Source organism: Panthera leo, chromosome D1 (genome assembly GCF_018350215.1).
Source record: "Panthera leo isolate Ple1 chromosome D1, P.leo_Ple1_pat1.1, whole genome shotgun sequence".
NCBI classification, from domain to species: Eukaryota; Metazoa; Chordata; class Mammalia; order Carnivora; family Felidae; genus Panthera; species Panthera leo.
Window position 1 is genome coordinate 15300553 of NC_056688.1, and position 18361 is coordinate 15318913.

Below are 18361 nucleotides of genomic sequence, written 5' to 3' on the forward strand. Positions count from 1 at the left end.
GTCTAATCAGGGAACCTGCTGCCTAAGAGGGCTTCTGAGTCCAGGGAGGCACTGCCGTGTGGTGGCACAACATCAAAACACAAGCAGCCCCTTGCACTCCAGACTAAGCAGCCTGGCTTTGTACCTGCCTCTCCATAAAGCATTCCCTTTGAAGATGGTTTATTTTTTTTTTCCCGTGTGCCCCCTGGAGCAGGGACTGCCTCCTCCTCCTCCTTTTGGTCATTATCTCTCTCTCTCTTTTGCATTTTAAAAAGGAGATAAAAGGTAGCTGGGTGTGGTATTTTCTTCTGTTAACTGCATTTATTCAACCAAGTTCTGGGAGGAGGTCTGGTGTCCCGAAAGGACCATGTGCACACTGCTAGAGTCATGGATCGTCTGAGCTGGAGAGGACGTTGGGATCGGTTAGCGACTAGCTGCTAGTGTGGGCCTCTTCTTGTACAGACGAGAAAACCGAGGCTCAGAGGCGGTAAGGGATGGCTCTTGGAGACGTGGCTGGTGGGTCACGGGGCCAGGACCAGCATCCGGTCTTCCGGCTGCAGATCTTTGCTCTTCCTACCAAACCGTGAGTCCACAGAGGCAAGCTCTGGTCTCAGCTGGGACTGTATGTGCCAGTGACCTTGATCCAGTGCCCTACCTTCTTTAGGAAGGAGCTTTTGCCTGCTGACCTCACAGGCAAGGCAGGGGAAGAACTTTGTAAACTATTAAGTGCTGGCCTTGTGAAAGTGTCAAGACTGGCCTGGACGCTCAGGCAATCACGGGCTTAGCTCACACCAGCACTCTGGGGACGAGGAGGGCCCGGTTGGTTGCCAACAGGGATGTCCGGGGGTTGGAAAACCACCTGCCCACTCTAACATGCCCTTAGCAACCCAGGGCCCTGAGGATAGGCTCTGCATGGCAATCCTGTAAGCATCAGCTCTGGAATGCCAACTCCCATCAAAAGTCCATGCTACTGGGGCGCCTGGGTGGCTCAGTCGGTGGAGCGTCCGACTTGGGCTCAGGTCATGATCTCGCGGTCCGTGAGTTCGAGCCCCGCGTCGGGCTCTGTGCTGACAGCTCAGAGCCCGGAGCCTGTTTCGGATTCTGTGTCCCCCTCTCTCTCCGCCCCACCCCTGCTTGTGCTCTGTCTCTCTCTGTCTTTCAAAAGTGAATCAACATAAAAAAAAAAATAAAAAAAAAAAGTCCATGCTACTTAGAAAGAAAATACCTAGCTTCCAAAGACCACAAGCACCTGGCATTTCATTTTCCCTGTCCTTCCTCCTTCCAGTGTGTGGCAGGCACCTAAGTTCCAGCTCAGCAGACGACACTCGTGGCCTTCGTTGCCTCCATGCCCCGCGCTATGCCTTTTCCTCTGGCACGGGATACCTCCGCCGCTGTCCGTTCCTGCCAGAATCCTTGTTCTTCCAGCCCCGCTTAGAGACTATTGCTTTTGTGGAGCTTTTCTTGACACTCCCTCGTTCACCCCAAAGTTAAAATTGATTTCTCCATCCCCGATTCTCTTTGTATCACTTTGCAGCCTTTGGAGGCATTTATTTTGTGCACTATAGTCATTTGGGGTATAGGTCTACCTCCTCCTCGAGATTCTAAATTCCCTGAAAGCAGCAACGGTGTCTTACTCATCGCTAGATTTTCAGCACCTAAAACTAATGATTACTAACGATTATCGCATGCATATTTCGTGCCACGTACTGTATCGATTGCTGTGAGCGCACGTCTCGTGTGAACCTTCCTGATGAATAAAAAGTATTGTAACCTCAAACTTAGGAGGAAATTGGGGCTTGCAGGGATCACCGTCCAAGACTTCATAGCTCTCGGGGGGCAGACCTGAGATTCGAACCCTGATCTGCCTGGTTCTAAAGTCTATGCTCGTGGTCACAGAGTTTTATTGATGTATTTAGTGAGTGCTCAGTGGAGATCTACTGAGTTATCATTGGAAACTGTAGGGGTCCATGGTGTAGACACTTCCCAACAGAAACCAGCCACAAATGATGCTTTTTATAACGTATGTCCCTTTGATGTGTTTACTTTCTTTCTTTTCGTCTAAAGTGGGGATTAAGGTCAATACAAAAGCGTGAGATCTGATAAGGTGGAGCCATATTGGGTCAACATTTTCTCGAGTGTGTTACAGGCACTGAGGCTGGCCTGGAAATGGGCGTTGAGGGAGGCCTGGAAATGGCAGGTCTCTGTGGCCAGCTCTGCAAGTGGGTGGGGGAGCACTGGTGGTGCTGTGTCCGAGATGGATCCGGGACGGCTGGGAATGGCTTGCCCTCCAGCAGTCTCATTGATGACCCACGCGCCCGGCTCTTTTAGCTTCCAGGGCCCTTCCGGGGCCCTTTTAGCTGAAGTCAGAGCGGGGAGATGGGAGAAGGCCCAGGGAGAACGGAGGAGGAAAGGACAGCAGCACGGGGGGACGTGCGAGGGGAGTAGCTGGGGGTCGGAACAGTACGGCTGTGTGCACGCAGCAGGGTTTAGCTCCGAGACAGTCCCCGAAGAAAACTGGGAACACCCGTGCCCCACCCCAGCGTGCACCCCCGTTCCTCAACATTGCCACTCTGTCACGGGTAATCTTCTGAGCTGAGTAGTGTGTATGTAGCATGATTCGGGCTGCCGCAGCAGGGTAGACAGACCCTCCAGCCCCAGACAGAGGCCCTGCCGCGCTCAGTCCGCCCATACCCACTGCCCTCGGGCCTCAGTGGCCCCTGGCCCTGCGCCCCCTGTCTTGCTGGCATTCGGGGCAGCACAGGGGCCCCCGGCACGGCTGGGGCAGGTCACTGGGGAGCATGGGATACAAGGGGGCTTCTGCGACACAGAAAGCGTGTCAGGAAAAGGCCATCTGAGGAGCACGCGAGCGTGAGGGGGGTGAGACGGCACAGCTGGAAGGCAGCCTGGCGGCTGAGGGCGGTGGCGGAGCAGAGGCTGTGTGAGGAGGTGCTGACAGACACCGACTCACAGGCGGTGGGGAGGGAGGTGCGGCGAGCGGGAAAATGTGACCCGAGGTGTTGGTGAGACAGCAGATGTGAGAAAGGCATGTGCGTGTGCCTCGCTGTGGAAGGAAGCAAAGGGAAGCGACAAGGCGGCTGAGATTAGGGAGCAGGTCCGTGTGTGTGTGTGTGTGTGTGTGTGTGTGATTTTGTGTCGCACATGCTCGCAAGGCTGGATTTACAAAATGTGCTTCCTCTGAGTATCTCTGGGTGTCACATAGCTGCTTCCTGGGTTGTGCAGTGCGGACAGCACAGAAAAAATGCAGGCCCTGGGAGGTGAGGTGAGTTGCTCAGGGTCCCCCCCCCCCCCGCCCAGGACACCAGGGACGGCCTGACGTGAACTGAGTCTCCTCACACAGCCCGCCTCCTGACTGCCGCATCACCCATCACCCAGGTCCCTCTTGTCCTACCAACCGTGCGCCACAAAGCCACAGCCAGGCTCGTCTGGTAGGATGCCCTAGTTTAGAGAAAACAAGAGCAAAAAAGGGGGGGGTGGAAGCCTAAGGGTCTGGGCTCCCTCCTCTCTGCCTCTGACAGTGGCCAGATAAGGATCAAATACCAGGGATGGTTCCAGAAGGAGCCTGCTATTCCTCTCACCTCACGCAGGCAGAATTAGCGACGTCCGCCCCGGCTGAGGGATGTAGATTGATTGCCTGGTGTTATTAAGGACAAAGTGCTTTTTGATAGTGTGAGGAAGCAGCTCCCCAGGGCGGGGATTCCGGCGCTCGGAGCTCCCTGAGCATCGATCGCTGGGGCTCCCCTGTCTTGTGCTGAGCTGAACACGGGCGCCGGCAGGCGATAAAGAAGCTATGATCCTCAGCCGAGGGACCCCACACCGGGCAGTCGTTCCCACACCTACCCCGCAGGGACTGTTAGTACGAGTAACAAAACTGCTAAGTTTTCCGCAGCGTGCCGGGGGCCAGCGACCGTACTGGCTGCTTGACATATGTTATCGGACTCACGCTCGACACGGAACGTAACAGGCAAAGGTACTACCACGGTTTTCATCTTCTCTGTCGGGAAAATGAGGCACGGCGAGGCCAGGCAAGCTAGTCAAGGTCACAATACGTACAACGTGGCGCCCAGACTCACGCTTGGCTTCGGTCTGGTGTTACAACACAGGCTCCCACTGCCGTCCCTCGCGGCCCACGGTCCGTGGCCCGACCCAGAGCCAGATGGACACCGTTCCCCTGACGCGATACCTGGGGGCCCATGACACAGACCCCTACGAGTGTCAAGGGATAGGCTCATCTGGTAGGAATATTCGGCTATGATCCTCAGGAATATTCTGGAATATTCTGGAATATTCAGGAATATTCTGGGCTTCCGAGGCCCACGAGGCCAGCTCTAGGTCCGGGGATTTGGAAACCATAGAGCATCTAGTGATGCGTCTTGTTGCTCTTTTGGCTTCCCCCAACTATCTTCCCCTTTCTGTGATCAGTTCCCATGTTACTCAGACAGTGTGGTCGGGTGGGTGGGCTGGAAATAAACCTCGGGCCCAGGGAAGAAGCTGGAGCCTAGACAGGTGAGGTGACCTGGCCAAGGTCCCAAGGCTCATCCCGTAGGACTTGGAGCCCAAGGTTTTCCGCCCACAGGCCTTTCCCCCACACTGCGTGTGAGGTATCCTCCTTTCTAGGCCACAGACACGTTACACACAGCAGGTATGCATTGGGCGGCAGAAGTTAAGTGTTTGATAGGATCGTGCAGTTGGAACTGCCAACCTGCAGAGCAAAGTGCACAGCATGGGACCCCGTACTCGGGTTCAGCAAACCAGGAGCTTATCACGACGGCAGTGGAGTGAGCTGGGGCTGCTCAGGGAGAGGACCTTGTTTTAGATGAGCGGGGGTCCCGAGTGCACCTCCGACCGGGAGCCCTCCCTGCCTCCCGCCCACATCTGGAACAGCGGCAGCCGGGCCGGGAGGCTGGGTGGGTGCGGAGACGGGCCCCGGCCTGTGGTCGGGGGGCTGGGAGGGCCGCGTGAGGGCAGGACTCACTCTTGACGGTGAGGAACATCGATTTGCTGATGTCGGTGCCCACGCCGTTGCTGGCCTGGCAGAGGTAGTAGCCCATGTCCTCTTCCAGGACGTGGCGGATCAGCAGCGAGCTGTTGGCCAGGATCTGGGTGCGGCCGGTGAGGGGCACCGGGTGGTACTGCTGTGGGCTCCCGCTCCCTGGAAGGAGGCGGCCGTTAGGGGGCTGGTTCCCCGGGCGAGCGGGCAAACGATCTGGGCCGGGAAGGGCTGCCCCAAGGGATGCCCTCATGGCCTTCTCTTGCTGCTCTAGGCCTATTTTGTGGCATCCCGAAGGACTCCTCGGGGCGACAGGAAGAGCCTCACAGAGGCCGGGCCCTGCCCCGGCTCTCAGGTAAGGAGGTGGAGTTGGGGGCCTCAGCTCAATGCCCACCTGGGCACTGAGCTTCGGGGCTGCGCTTGGAGAGGAAGAGTTGTCTTCAGGCCGCTTGGCCACAGGCAAAGGGAAGATGGAACCCTCCAGTGGCAGTCGCCTGGTCTTGGATAGAGGCCAGCCGTCCTCCAAGGGGGGCTTTGCGGTACCTCCTCCCCATTCCCCCAGTATCAGTGATGGGCATGGTCTACAACAAGAGGCTGGCATGGCACCTAGATACCAGATGTACCCCTAGGATGAGGAAGGGCTCCAAGAAGGACCATAATCCCAGCATAAGTTGACTGGTGACAAGCGGGAGTCAAGGAGGTTCCGGGTCCCCGGGGCAGGGTGGGGAGGGCTGGGGAAAGCAGGCAGACACGGAGTTCTAGGGCTGGATGGGGGGAGGGGAGAGATCAATCGGAGGGGACAAGAGGAAATTTGGAGTCGGCACGACCGTGGTTCCTGGTCTGCAGAGCCCTAGGGGTGGCTGAGGATGATCTCCAGAGCAAGTATAGCCTGGCGTCCCATTAAAGCTCAGAACCCGGCTCCCACCACCCCTCTGCACCCCCGCCAAGGCTGGGAGTTGTGTGCAGGAAACAGGCCCAAGTCCCTTCTCCCCATTCCCTGACCGTGCTCGGAGATGCTGGCTGGCCAGGGGCTCACCCTTGGCATGCTTCCACATGACCTTGGGCGGGGGGTAGCCATCCACTGAGCAGTTGAGCACACCAGCTTTGCCATAGATGCCGTCCTGGTTGTTCGGCTGCACCACAAATCGAGGGGGCACTGCGGAAAGAGGGAAGGCGGGGAGAAACAGATCATCTGTCTCTAACGGGTCTTCTAGAGCTTTGGGTACCTTCCATTCTGTGCCAGCCCCGTCTGGACCGTCATCAAGCCGGCAGCAGGCAGCTCTGAAACCCAAGATGCTGAGGGCTTTTGCTGAGCACCGGGAGTCCTGAGTCCCCGGCTCTGACTCTGTCAATGACTAGCTGAACAAGGGTCTTCTCCTCCCCCAAGGGTCTTCCGGGTCCTGGCCCGGAAAGTAAGAGACTTGGATTTCTTGATCTCTAAGGCTTCCCAATGGAGCCAACGTTCCCTCAGCCCGTGATTCAGGGCTCGAATCTAGAGAGACTGTCAGCAGCGGACCGAGCTGGACCCTCCCTCCCTCACCACCGGCCTCTCTGCTCACCACGCACGATGAGCTGGCGCTCCCGGCTCACGGTGGCCGCCGCATTGCTGGCGATGCACGTGTAGTTGCCGTTGTGCTTGAGGGAGACGCTGGAGATCTGCAGGGAGCTCATGAATTCCTTGCTCTCGATGGTCACGCCCGAGCCTGAGATGATCACCTGTCCGTCCTTCCTCCAGGTGATACGGATGGGCATGTCCCCCGAGGACACCACGCAGGGGATGTAGAGCAGCTGGCCGATGGAGGCAGGTGGGAACTCAAAGGGCTGGATCAGAGGGGGCACTGGGAAGGCAAGGGGGAGTGCTGCTGTCAGCCCCCAGCCCCTCTCGCCCCAGCCTGGCCAGCAGCACGGGTTCCCTGCCCCACCCCGACTCCTCCTGACCCCGGGGCTGGGAACAGAGTTCCCGGGGGCACCAGGGCCTTGTTCTATACACTCAGGATCCCTTGGGGTGCCACTGTCCCTTGATGCCCATCCCCTCGCCCACCCAGGCCTGGACCCACTGTCTCTGTGTAGGGCACTGGCTGGCCGGCATTAATCCTGATCCTCAGATTTTCCCCGGAATTTGGTGATGATTCACGTGCCTCTTGATTCCCATCTGCCTGTGGACACAGCTTGGCTTTCACCCTGACGGCCCTGCTGCTCCTCGATGGCCCTGTGTCACTTTCTCATCCCAAAGATGCATCGGCTCTCTGGGGGCCTGGGATCGACAGGGATGCCGTGCCCCGAATGTCGGGGGTGGAGGAAGGGTGGCTCTGAGACTGTCCCCTGTGCATGCCCCACAGCTGTGCATCTAAACCTGTCCGTCCCAGGGTGCTGCCTGCTGGCCTCCTCCTGCCGAGGTGCCGTCACCCGCCCCAGCCCTGTCCGCTGTCATCAAGTGTTAGCACAGGTGAGGGGAAGCCCTCGTCACTGGTTGCTGTGTCTGCCTTACGCTCACCCTCTCACCACCAATAACGTGGTGTGGGCTTAACTGTCTCCAGTTTACAGATGAGAAAACTGAGGCTCGGAATGGAGAAGTAATTTGCCCTGGTCATCCAGCTCCTAAGAGGTGACAGTGGGATTTGGGACCTGGTCTGCCTGCTCTCAGAGTCCAAGCCCTCTCCCTTATGCTGCCTGGGTGCCTCTCTGAGAAAGCCCCAGACAAGCCCAGCCCAATGACCCTTTTGTCTCATCCGTGAGCTCCCTTTGGATGGCAGGGAGGAGCAGAGAGAGAGTCCTGTCATTTGTGAGGCAAGCAGTTTGCTGTTTGTCCCGCTAAGTGGCATCCACACAGCCTCCCTCTCCCCCCACCCCATCCCCCGAGATCCAGCCCGCCCCACCGCCCACATCTTGGCCCCTGTGGGGCCCGTCTGGAGCCTGAGCTGCCGTGAGAGGGATCCTCCTTTCTCAGCTCTGGCTAGAGCACCAGCCATTATCTTTATGATAACTCAATTAGGCCACAGTGACTTCCCCAGCAAGTGGGGGGAGAAGGGAGAGAAGGAGACAGACAATTAGCTTAACAAGGATGAGCACCCAGTAGATGAGATCTCCTTTCTGCAGTCAAATAATTAAATTACAAGGCTGTCCACAGTCCTCTGGCCTTCTCCCAGGCACCAGCCCCACCCCCTAGGGAAGCCTGCCACTTTCCACGCTAGGCCCACTCACAGTGGCCATCAGCAAGGGCGAGCCCTGGGGGGAAAGGAGGGGTAGCATCCTACGCATGCCGGAGGCCCTCCCTGCACCCTAAACATTCTCAGGGCTCGGCAGAGAGCTGCCGCAGCAGAGAGGCCTGGTGTGGGCATGGAATAACCTTTGGCAGCCCTTTGGATCCCTCGGAAAGTTCTTGATCGAGAGCCTAGGTCCAGAGGAAGCGACATTTAGGAGGGATATTGCCCCCATGACCTCTGGGAATAGAGCCATACCCTTCAGCCGGGTATGAACCTTCCCAATGCCATCTCCCACCTCACCCTTCATGTGGCCACAGGGGCTCCATCAATGCACCACAAACACCCACCACTCCCACCCTTAGCTCGTGCCTGGGTGAACACCGCTGGGCATTTGTCCTTATTTCCCACCTTGTGCTCCACCAAGGGGCCACATCCAGGCCCAAAGTCCAGCCAGGTTTTCTGGGGCTTTGGTCATTGTCTGGATCTCCCCATCCCCGTCTCCCCTGGGTTGGGGCCTTGCCCCAGTGTTCTGGATAGTTTGCTGGGCCTTGGGTATCTCCACATAGATTTCTCTAGAACCCTGACTCTGGTAACAGCCCAATGCCCATTGCTGAGATTTCCCAGAGGTCTCTCTGTTGAGCTCCGCTGATCTCCCGCCCTACCCCCTGGCTTGTTCGGGTGCCGAGATCAGACCGAGGCTTCTGGCCTCATTGGACTTTTTGATGACATCGCGGCAGAGACCCTGATATGCCTCCAATCTATTTCCTTAGGCCAAACAGAACCGGTCCTGGTCCAGTTCTCCTTCCCACAGAGGCCCAAAGCCAGAGCCCGCAGCACCCGGTGTGCACCTTCACCATGAGAGCTGCCACATGGCGGTGAGGTGGTGGTTTGCACTGCCACCTTCCCTGGGGGGCTGGAGCTCCTTTAGGGCAGTAACTAGGACTGATTTTCCTGGCAAAATGCATGGTGGGGGGGGGGGCCGCGGTAAGAACGAATGTATGTTCGGATATTATTTCCTGGGTTGATTTTAGAAGTTGAACTGCCAGGTGGGCAAGGGGTGGGGAGAACACAGGAGAGAGGTCCATCCAGAAAAAGACGGGGGTTCTATGCCATTCCTCAAGACGCTGCACTTATGCTATGGGGTTTTGGAACCACGAGCTTGTCCCTTGGTCCTTCCTGGGGGTCAGGCCCTTGCTATCATAGCCCCAGAACTGGCTTCTATGCACACTTGACCATGACCAAGGGGAGACAGGCTGCAGTGACGGGCTGCGGAGGAGGACGTGTGGACAAAGCAAGGTGCCGGGAGGTTCCGCCAAGGGAGGAGAGGGCCGAGGGTTGTCCAGTCTGAAGGACTGTGCCCTGGGGATGGGCGGTCAAGTGCTACCTTTCCACTGAGAACAGAGCAAGTAGAGAGCAAAAGATTGAAGTCAGGCAGGGAGGTTTAGCTCAAGGAAGGGGAAGACTCTCTCTCAGTAAGAAGGGATTTGGATAATGGAACAAGTTACTAAGGCAGGTTAATTCATTAATTAACTAATTCATCTAATATTTATGAAATGCCTACTCTGTGAAGGCATTATTATGCTCTGTGTGGGCTGGGGAAAGTAGAAACATGCTTCAAATACAGATAGAGCCCCCAGGAGCTCATCGTTTGCTAAGGAAGGCAGGATATTTCCCTCAGTGATTATTGGACAAGCCCCACTGGAATATACAGATGCTGAACTCTGAGCAGCGAGACATATCATCTGGCTGGGTGACCGCAGCCTCACAGAAGAGGTGGCATTTGGACGGAGAGTTAAAGGACCCACCTGCTGTCAAAAGGACATGGGGTGAGAGAGAGGGGAAAGGCTGAGCCATGGGGCAGAGGCCACCCGGGGGCTGTCATTCCCTTCTGGCCTTCGGGAACAACGTGGATGGTTACTGAGAGGCCAGTGGAGGAGACAGTGGCCAATATCCATCGGGGGAGGGGGCGGTTAGACATTCACATGGACTGGCCAGAGATGTCCTGTGGGAGGCAGATGACCAGACAACTCACCAGAGACCGGGGCGGGCTCTTGGCCCCCCTCCACCCTTTGCCCCTGCTGCAGGCCAACAGGGCAGGTGCGACGGTGTGGTTGATACGTGTCCCCTTAGGAACCTTTCGGTGGAAGTGCTAGGGGCTAGAGCTGCTCACAGAATTTCTTGGCTCCAGGCGACTATTCCGATACCCCCATAACTGCAGGCGCAGCGGGAGGAAGAAGAAAGTCTAGGGATCCTGGCTCCTTCACGGACTCGCCGGCCACCAGGAGGGGCCCTGTGAGCGAGAGGCCCTGAGAAGTAGTGTGTGTGGGCCCTGTGATGGGTACGTGGGCAGCTGAGCTGACGTGGGGCTGCTTTCTGACCTGTGAGCCCGTAATGTCTCCCCCAGCGCTCAGAGGTGGGCATGAGCTAATCGAATGTGTGGGTGTCCATTTCTGCCTCTGGGAAAGCAAGCCTCAGCGACGGCGGGGTGGGGGGTGGGGTGGGTGGTGACCACCTCTGTGGCAGCAATGATCAGAGACCTCTTGAGTGCTGACTGCGTGAAGGCCCCCCTCCTGGCCCTGAGCCCCAGCATATCCCCAGCACCCAGCCGGAACGTAGGCGACACAGACACCATGTGTCCCACGGTCCTGTCTCGGGAAAGCCCTGCTCTGGCCACAGTCATCTTTGGTAAGAGGGCGACTCTGCTCTGAGAGAGGCGGGGCCGGAGCAAGGTGCTACAGTGGCAAAGAGGCCAGAGGGCAGAGTGGCTGGGGAGGTACAGTGGTCATGGCAGGTCCAGGAGGCGTCCGGCCGCCATAAAGCCTTTATGGCCAGCTGCTTGGGAGTGTTGCACAGACACGGGTGTGCTGACCACCGGCCCAGACCGTAAACACTCTATGGTGTCTCTCACCATCCATCTTTTTTTTAAATTTTTTTTAACGTTTATTCATTTTTGAGACAGAGACAGAGCATGAACGGGGTGGGTCAGAGAGAGAGGGAGACACAGAATCTGAAACAGGCTCCAGGCTCTGAGCTGTCAGCACAGAGCCCGACTCGGGGCTCAGACTCACGGACCGTGAGATCGTGACCTGAGCCGAAGTCGGCTGCCCAACCGACTGAGCCACCCAGGCGCCCCTCTCATCATCCATCTTTGAGACTGATCCTTCTTATTTACTGCACCTGTTCAGCAGAGAGCAGAAACCGGGGAAAGTTGGAGTGGGTGCCTCTGCGGCCCGGAGATGGGGAGAGAGCCATGCCTAGCAGCTGGGGGCCAGACTCTGCTTTCCGTTAAGTGACCGGAGGCCAGTCACTTCCCCACCACCACCCTGCCTCTGCCCCTGGGTCTCAGTTTCTTCATGGGAAAAGTGGAGGAGTTGGGCCAAGTAATCTCTAAAGCCTCTATATTTTAGGAATAATAATAACTTCGCTTCCGTGTTTTTTGCCCCACAACCCTCTCTTCTCAGGAAGGCCTCCCCTGACCACCCTATTTAAAATCGCAAACCACTCCCCCTCCCTTTGGCACTCTCATCCGTGCTCCCTATTCGACATGGGGCATCTTTTACACACGTTATGCATTTTCCATTTGCCCGCCAGAATGGAAGCTCCCTGAGGGCAGGGATTTTTGTCTGTCTTGAGTATAGCTGTGTTCCTAGGATAGTGCCCAGAATCTAGAGGCAGCACAATAAATGTCACTGAATCAGTAGATGCTGTTTCCACATCACCATCATCACCCTGACCACTGTCATCATCTTGAGCTCTGTCCAGTGGAGGACACTTGCTCCTATGTGCCAGGGCCCCTCTGCTGAGGAATAGGGCCACTGGCAGCGGCTTTCTTGATGCCCCCTTCTCCCAAGTGCCACTGGGCTATCTGCCCCTGTGGAACCTGTTCTGTCCCCTTCCTGTGGATGCTGGTGGGTTCCTTCCAAACCTCCACCTCTGCTGATAGCAGGCAAGTGGCTAGGTGACTGGCTCTTAAGCCCCACCCTATGATCACAGAAACCCCCAACCCATTCACAAAGGTAGAAGGGGCCCTCTTCCAAAGGCTCCAAACACGTGGCAGGCACTGGTTAGAGCAGCGGGGGGCAGGGGCATTTGGGAATGAGAGTATGTGGGTGTCCTTTCCTGTTAGCTCTCCACGGGGACCTGGTACTATCTTCTGGTCCCGGCCTTGCTTAGCATGGGCAGAAAGCCCCTTATGCCCTTGTTTTCGTTCCAAAGGCCCTCAGAGGCTCAGATTTGGGGATGGAGATGTTCTCTCACTGAGCCAGAGCCAAGGAGCCCCAGTTGCAGCCTGCCTTCTTAGTTAATTAAACATTCAGCCCGCGTGCCCAGAGATGCTTTTATGCTACATTATTTTTCAGCTACAGGGGGCCCTAAAGACATCAAATCTAGGTTGGATCTATGTGCCCTCCTCTTAGCATCCTGCCAAGGATGTCTCTGGATGCTCAGAGACAAGCACTTGCCTTCCCTGCAGCCCTGCTCTCCCCCCGCCAGTCAGTGTCACAGGCACCAAATCCTCACTCTCTCCCCTCGGCCCTCCCACCTCGCTGGGCCATGGTAGGCGGACTCGGGCAATATTTCATCTGGTTCCACTTACAGCCACCTTTCGTGGCTCAGGAATGATGCCTGACGGGAGGGTAGGGGCAGAGCAAACATTTGTGCACGTGTGGCTGCCAGCGTGCGTGCGTGCGTGTGTATGCGCCTGCAAGGGCGGACAGGTTAACGTATATTAACCTATGTGTGTGCACATTTGTTGCACGGACACGCGTATAGTATGTGCTAATAAGCACATGCGTGCACACGCGTGCACAAAGATCTCTGCACATGTGTGTGCACGCGTGTCTGGTGTGTTATGCTCTCAGCCCAGCGTTTGAAAAATTCATCAGAATACAAGCAGTCCCAGAAGGAATGGAGTCAGCGGTTGCTTTTCCAGCTCATGGAGCAGCGTGGGTTTTTGCCCCTTCCCGCCCGCAAGCCCATGACCCCACAGGGAGGCGGGGGGGGGGGGGGGGCGGGAGCGACTTCCGCTCGATCCCACGCATCCGGTGCCCTGTCCCACCTCCGCCTTGCCCTCGTCTACACTCCGGGTCTCTGCTCTGATCCTCTGAGCGGGATGCGTGTCCCAGCCAGGTCGCAGCAGCTGGCAGAGCGCCGCCTCTGGGCCTGTCCCTCCTCACCCAGACTCACGTCGTGGCGGTTCCACACCCAGGGCCACCGCCTCCACCTTCCTCCTCGAGTAGCTCTTGGAACAGCACATCAGCTAATCAAGCCGTGTGCTCCTAATCAGCTCTGATGGGTTCTTCTGCAAAAGTGCATTCTAATGAGGTGGGGGGAGGGAGCCAGGGGGTGGGAGGGTGAAGGGCCGGAGCTTTCAGAGTGGCAGGGGCCTGGGGTCCCCGGAGCCCCTCACACAAATGCTGCTTCTTGGTCTGGAGAGAAAACAAGGGACGACACACCCCTCCTAGGGCTGGATTTTCAGACTGTGAGGGCGGGGAAGAGGGAACGTGTGCACATGTGTCCCTACTCTGTACACACACACATGCCCTGTTTGACGAATGCCAGGCTTTGTGCTGGGTGTGGGGGACACACGTGCCTGGTGCGTGGGCTCTGCCCTCTAGTATCTCTCTCTCTTTCTCTCTCTCTCACACGCACACACACACACACACACACACACTCACTTTCCTCTTGTCGCTCAGCACAATCACAACAGGCCCAGAGAGTCGCTGAGACGGAATGCATCAGATTCAATTCATTAGGACTGATCGCTCCCTGAATGGGGTTGAATAATTGATGAGCAGAAGCAGCTTTCAGGATGCTCGGCGTACTCCGAGGCTCGCTGGAGCCCTGTTATTTTTTTTTTTTAAGCCAACAAACCCGGCCAAATGCTCACTGGTGCGGGCGGGCGAAGGGAGTGGAGCAAAGGTTAGATGTTTTAATATGTGATGTTTACAATGTAAACTCTCGGTCCACTGCGTGTAACGGAAATGGATACGGCCGCCCTGGATGCTGGGAGGGGGTAGGCAGGCTGTGCTGTATTCAGCGGCCACCAAGCTGGGGATGTGGCCTGGGGTGTGGGGGGGGGGGGGTGAGGCTCCCGTCAGCACAAGGCCCCAACCCGGGCAGAGGCATTAGGCTGAGGCGGGGCCGGGGTGCCCCTCAGTCTAGCTGGGGTGCAGCGGCAGGAGGCAGGGAGGCGGAAGGCCCATGCTGTCAAGGTCTCCTGTCACCTCCCCGGGCCTGAATTGGCCACAGCCCCATCGTTCCCGGGACACAACGTGAGGCTTCCCGGCAAGCTACTCCAACCCAGGCTACTGTCTCCGTTGCAGTTGGGGAAATGCTCACCGTCTGGCACTGTGACAGGTGGTGGGTGCACAAGGATGTATGTGACACGGTTCCTGTGCATTGACGAGCATGAGCCCCGGTGACAAGGAGCAAGGGAGAGAGGTATTGACCACGCCTTTTGCTGCCAGTGTTCAGTTTTCTGGCTGTCCACCAGACATTTCCACCCGGATCTGCCATTACCACCAATTCTGGAAGGGGTCACAGCTTAATGTGTCTGTCTCCCCAGATTCTTCTTTCGCCCTGACTTCCCTCTTCCTGTCGACAAATCCTTTGTTCGATCTTGCTCCAGAAGTCTGGGACCCACTGCGGCCTTCCCCTGTGCCCGGGTCCCTCCTTAGGCCGGGACCCTCCTCCCCTGCCATTTCTTCCTGCCAGTGGGCCCCGGGAGCCACACCAGCTTTCCTCTCCTGGCTCATGTGTCCCATGGGATACAGAGGGGGCCTCCCCTCCCTGCTGCCCTGGGGTGACACAGATGCCCAGGTGACAGGGGCTCTCAGCACCCTCAGGGACCTCCTCTCTCTTTCAGACTTCCTCTCGGGGTCCCAGAAGTCCTCTTTCTTTATTCCTGAGGTGGAGTGGGGCCAATGTTCCCTCCTCCCCGTCTGCCCTCCCCCCAGCTCTGGGTGAGAGCCCGGGGCCCGGAGTTACACAGGCCTGGGCAAAATTTTGGTTCCAGATGATAGTTTACGTACTTCTTGGTGCCCCTTGGCCTTTTCTGCCTTGGGAACTGGGGATAAGATGGTTCCTGCCTTAGACACGTGGGCAGGGGTGGGATTAAATGAAATAGAGCAAGGAGAGCATCCGGCCACAGTGATAGCTGTCTTATTACGACCAAGATTGCCGTCTGGGGCTGGAGACCCGGATGGTGGCCCGGGGACCATAGCGCTTCTCTCCTGCCTCCCACGTGGAGCCCCAGGCGACATCTCTGTGCTCCCAGAGCCTCAGGCTCTCCCAGTGCTCGAACTCACCTTGACCCTTAACCATTTCAGCCAATCACCAACTCTGTCCTCCCAGCCCAGCCGCCTGGCTTTTCCAGACCCCTCCACAGCCAGGCCTGGCGGGACGCACTTCCCTATCCTGTCCCCGAGCAACCAGGCCCCCCTGCTCCCACTCACTGCCCAGAAAGTCTCCAGGCCTGGGAGTTCCAAAGAACGTATCTGGGAGGGCGCTTCGTCCACACACCCACACGGCCCCAGAGCCAAGGGGACAGTCGTCAGTTACTCACACTTTCCTTCGTTTCCTTAGTTCGGTTCATCCGTTCACTTAATCCACAGGCATTTACTGAATGGCCACCAGGGACCAGACACTGCGCTGAGTACCCTTGCATAAAATGTATCCCAACCGAGTGAGAAAGAAGGGCCTGGGCTGGAGGAGGTTTCCAAAGTCCCAGGCGGTGCTTTGTAGACCTCAAGCGGCGTTAGCAGGTGGAAGCTACTGGCAGGTCCCTTAAAAGCAGCCTGAGCTGGCCAAGCTGTGCCCCAGGAGGGAGTCAGGGCACCCACTATGTGTCCCCTCCACCAGCGTCCTGCCGCTTCTGCTCTCCTGGCTCCCGCCTCTCGCCCCTCTTGTTGGACTGAGTTCTCGCTGGCTCCCTGCTGACGTCATGTGGCTCCCCATTGCCCACCATCTCTGCCCAGGGCCTCTCGTCCAGACGGTGACCAGGCCCCTCTCTGTGTGTCACTGTTCCCCCCCCGCCCCTCCTGCCTCGTGGATCAGACCCGCATTGTCCTGTAGACTGCGGAGGGATCCTAGGTGCACAGGTACTCCTGACCTTCTCTGTCTCCCTCCAGTCTTCCACGCTGCCCCCTTTCTCCCAAACACCCCGTCGGGACTCTCTCTTCCTCCACCTTCCAATGACTCAGGACTGCCTGAGCACCCAGCCAGGGAGGCACCCACAGTCCTGGGTGACCAAGTGGTCTCTGGGTCTGGGGAGGGGGCCTACCTTTGACGGCCACGTGGACACTCTGGCTGATGGACAGCTGGGGCTGGATGAGAACGCTGCACAGGTACTCGCCCTCGTCCATGCCCTTCTGAACATCGGTCAGCTTCAGGGTCCCGTTCTCGAACACCACCTGGCGGTGGTTGTCGGGCAGCAGTAGGGCGTCCTTATACCACTTGATGGAGTAGTAGGGGTAGCCGATGACCCTGCAGTTGATAAGGGTGTCCCGCCCGGCGACAGCTGTGATGTTCTTCATCGCCCGGATGCTGGGGGGGCCTGGGCAGGAGTCAGGAGGGACAGGGGGTGTGGTTAGCCAGGGACAGCCGGAAGCTACCCTGGGACTCTCTTCTCAGTTGCTTGGCTCTGAAACTATCGGGGGATGGAAATTCAGGGGGGAGGGAGGGAAGCCTTTACTGCAAGGCTCAAGGCAGAGGCTGGACTGGGGCGGGGGCAGTCTTGGTCCCTCCAGGACTCCCTGTTACTAGCTTCAAAGAGGTGCAAACAGACACGCTCCATTCGTGTCTGGGGCCAGAATCCATCCCTCTGATGGGACGGGGTGTGTGAGCCAAGGGAAGCCTCGGCAGGAAGTGACCGGGACTCGGGAGGACGGGTCCTCATTTACAAGATTCAGATTTGGGGGTCCCAGTGGACATGTGGTGATTTGGCTATTTTCATTCAACTTGCTCATCATGGTCTGGAACCAAAAAGGATCTTGTATACGTTATATATTTAAAGGACAGTAGGAAGGTCTTCGTTGGATGAGCCGATGACTTTTTTCCAAACAGGTTAAGCGCATTTTGTGGGTCCCTGAGAAGGGGCCTTAAATGAGGGGCTCTGATCGCACTGACTGTGGGGAGGGGGTGTCTTCAGCTGGGTTGCCAGGCAGGTGGCAATGTGGGAGTGGTAAAGAGGGCTCAGAGGCCACCAGGCAGGGTCAGTGCTGGAGTGGGTACAAGCAACTCCAGGCTTCAGGTGCCTCCTGAGAAGACGAGGGACTGGACCAGGGGATCCCGGGACCCTGTAGCTCTAAGCCTTCCCATGTGAAGAAGGCAGGAGGGTGGCCAATGGGAGCCCACCTTTCTCATGTGGGGTTGGAGGCCTGAGACAGGTGAATTTAGTGGGAACCGCTGCTCCCCTTCCTGTGACCATGGCAGCCACCCGTGCCCCTCCCTCCTCCTCCTCCTGTGCCCTTGGGTTAGGAGTCCCTGGAGGGGCCAGATGAGGACCGTCTCACCCACAGGGCCGCAAAGCTTCTGAGGGGGCCCTTCTCACCACGGTGACTTGGAGAGCTGAGATATGGGGATGATCATCTGAGGGCTGCTTCCCCCACTCCTGGGGGTGTCTGCCACGGGGCACCCCCACCCAGCCTGAGCCTCCCGCTCTTGACGGCTTGGGCCTCGGTGGGGAAGAGGGAACGACAAACTGGGGGGAAGACAGTGTGCTTGCTCCCGGCTGCTTACGCCTCCTGCAGCATTCGAGGGCCGGCTCGGTGGGAGGACGCTGGGAGCACAGCTCTGATGGACACCCCCATCATAGGTCAAGCCTGGCCCCACTACCCCATCCTTGTCCTTGTCCTTACAAGGCCCTGGTAGGGCTGGTGATTGCCATGGGGTGTGTCGTGTACCCGGGGCCAGAGAGTCTTGATGGGGAGGGTTGGGGTAGCGGGCAGGTCCCACTGGAGGAGGAGAAGGAGAAGGGGGAGGAGGAGGGGACAAGAATGCAAAGGGTGGGGGTGACCGTACCATACACACACACACACACACACACACACACACACACACACACACACACACACAAGGATGATGGGGTTGTGGAGGGCAGGGAAGAGGGGAGAAAGAGAGGAGAGAGACCTCTACTAAAATCAAAATGACAGTTAATAATAAGTACTAATCA

General features: G+C 57.6%; 1 protein-coding gene across 1 annotated transcript in view; it reads right to left on the bottom strand.

Annotated features, from left to right (window-relative positions):
• Positions 1-18361, bottom strand: part of DSCAML1 (DS cell adhesion molecule like 1) — a 349305-nt gene that overhangs the window by 73625 nt on the left and 257319 nt on the right. Inside the window, 4 exon segments of the mRNA XM_042906006.1 lie at positions 4973-5149; positions 6024-6143; positions 6547-6825; positions 16472-16744. Of these exon segments, the coding sequence (XP_042761940.1) occupies positions 4973-5149; positions 6024-6143; positions 6547-6825; positions 16472-16744 (849 nt within the window).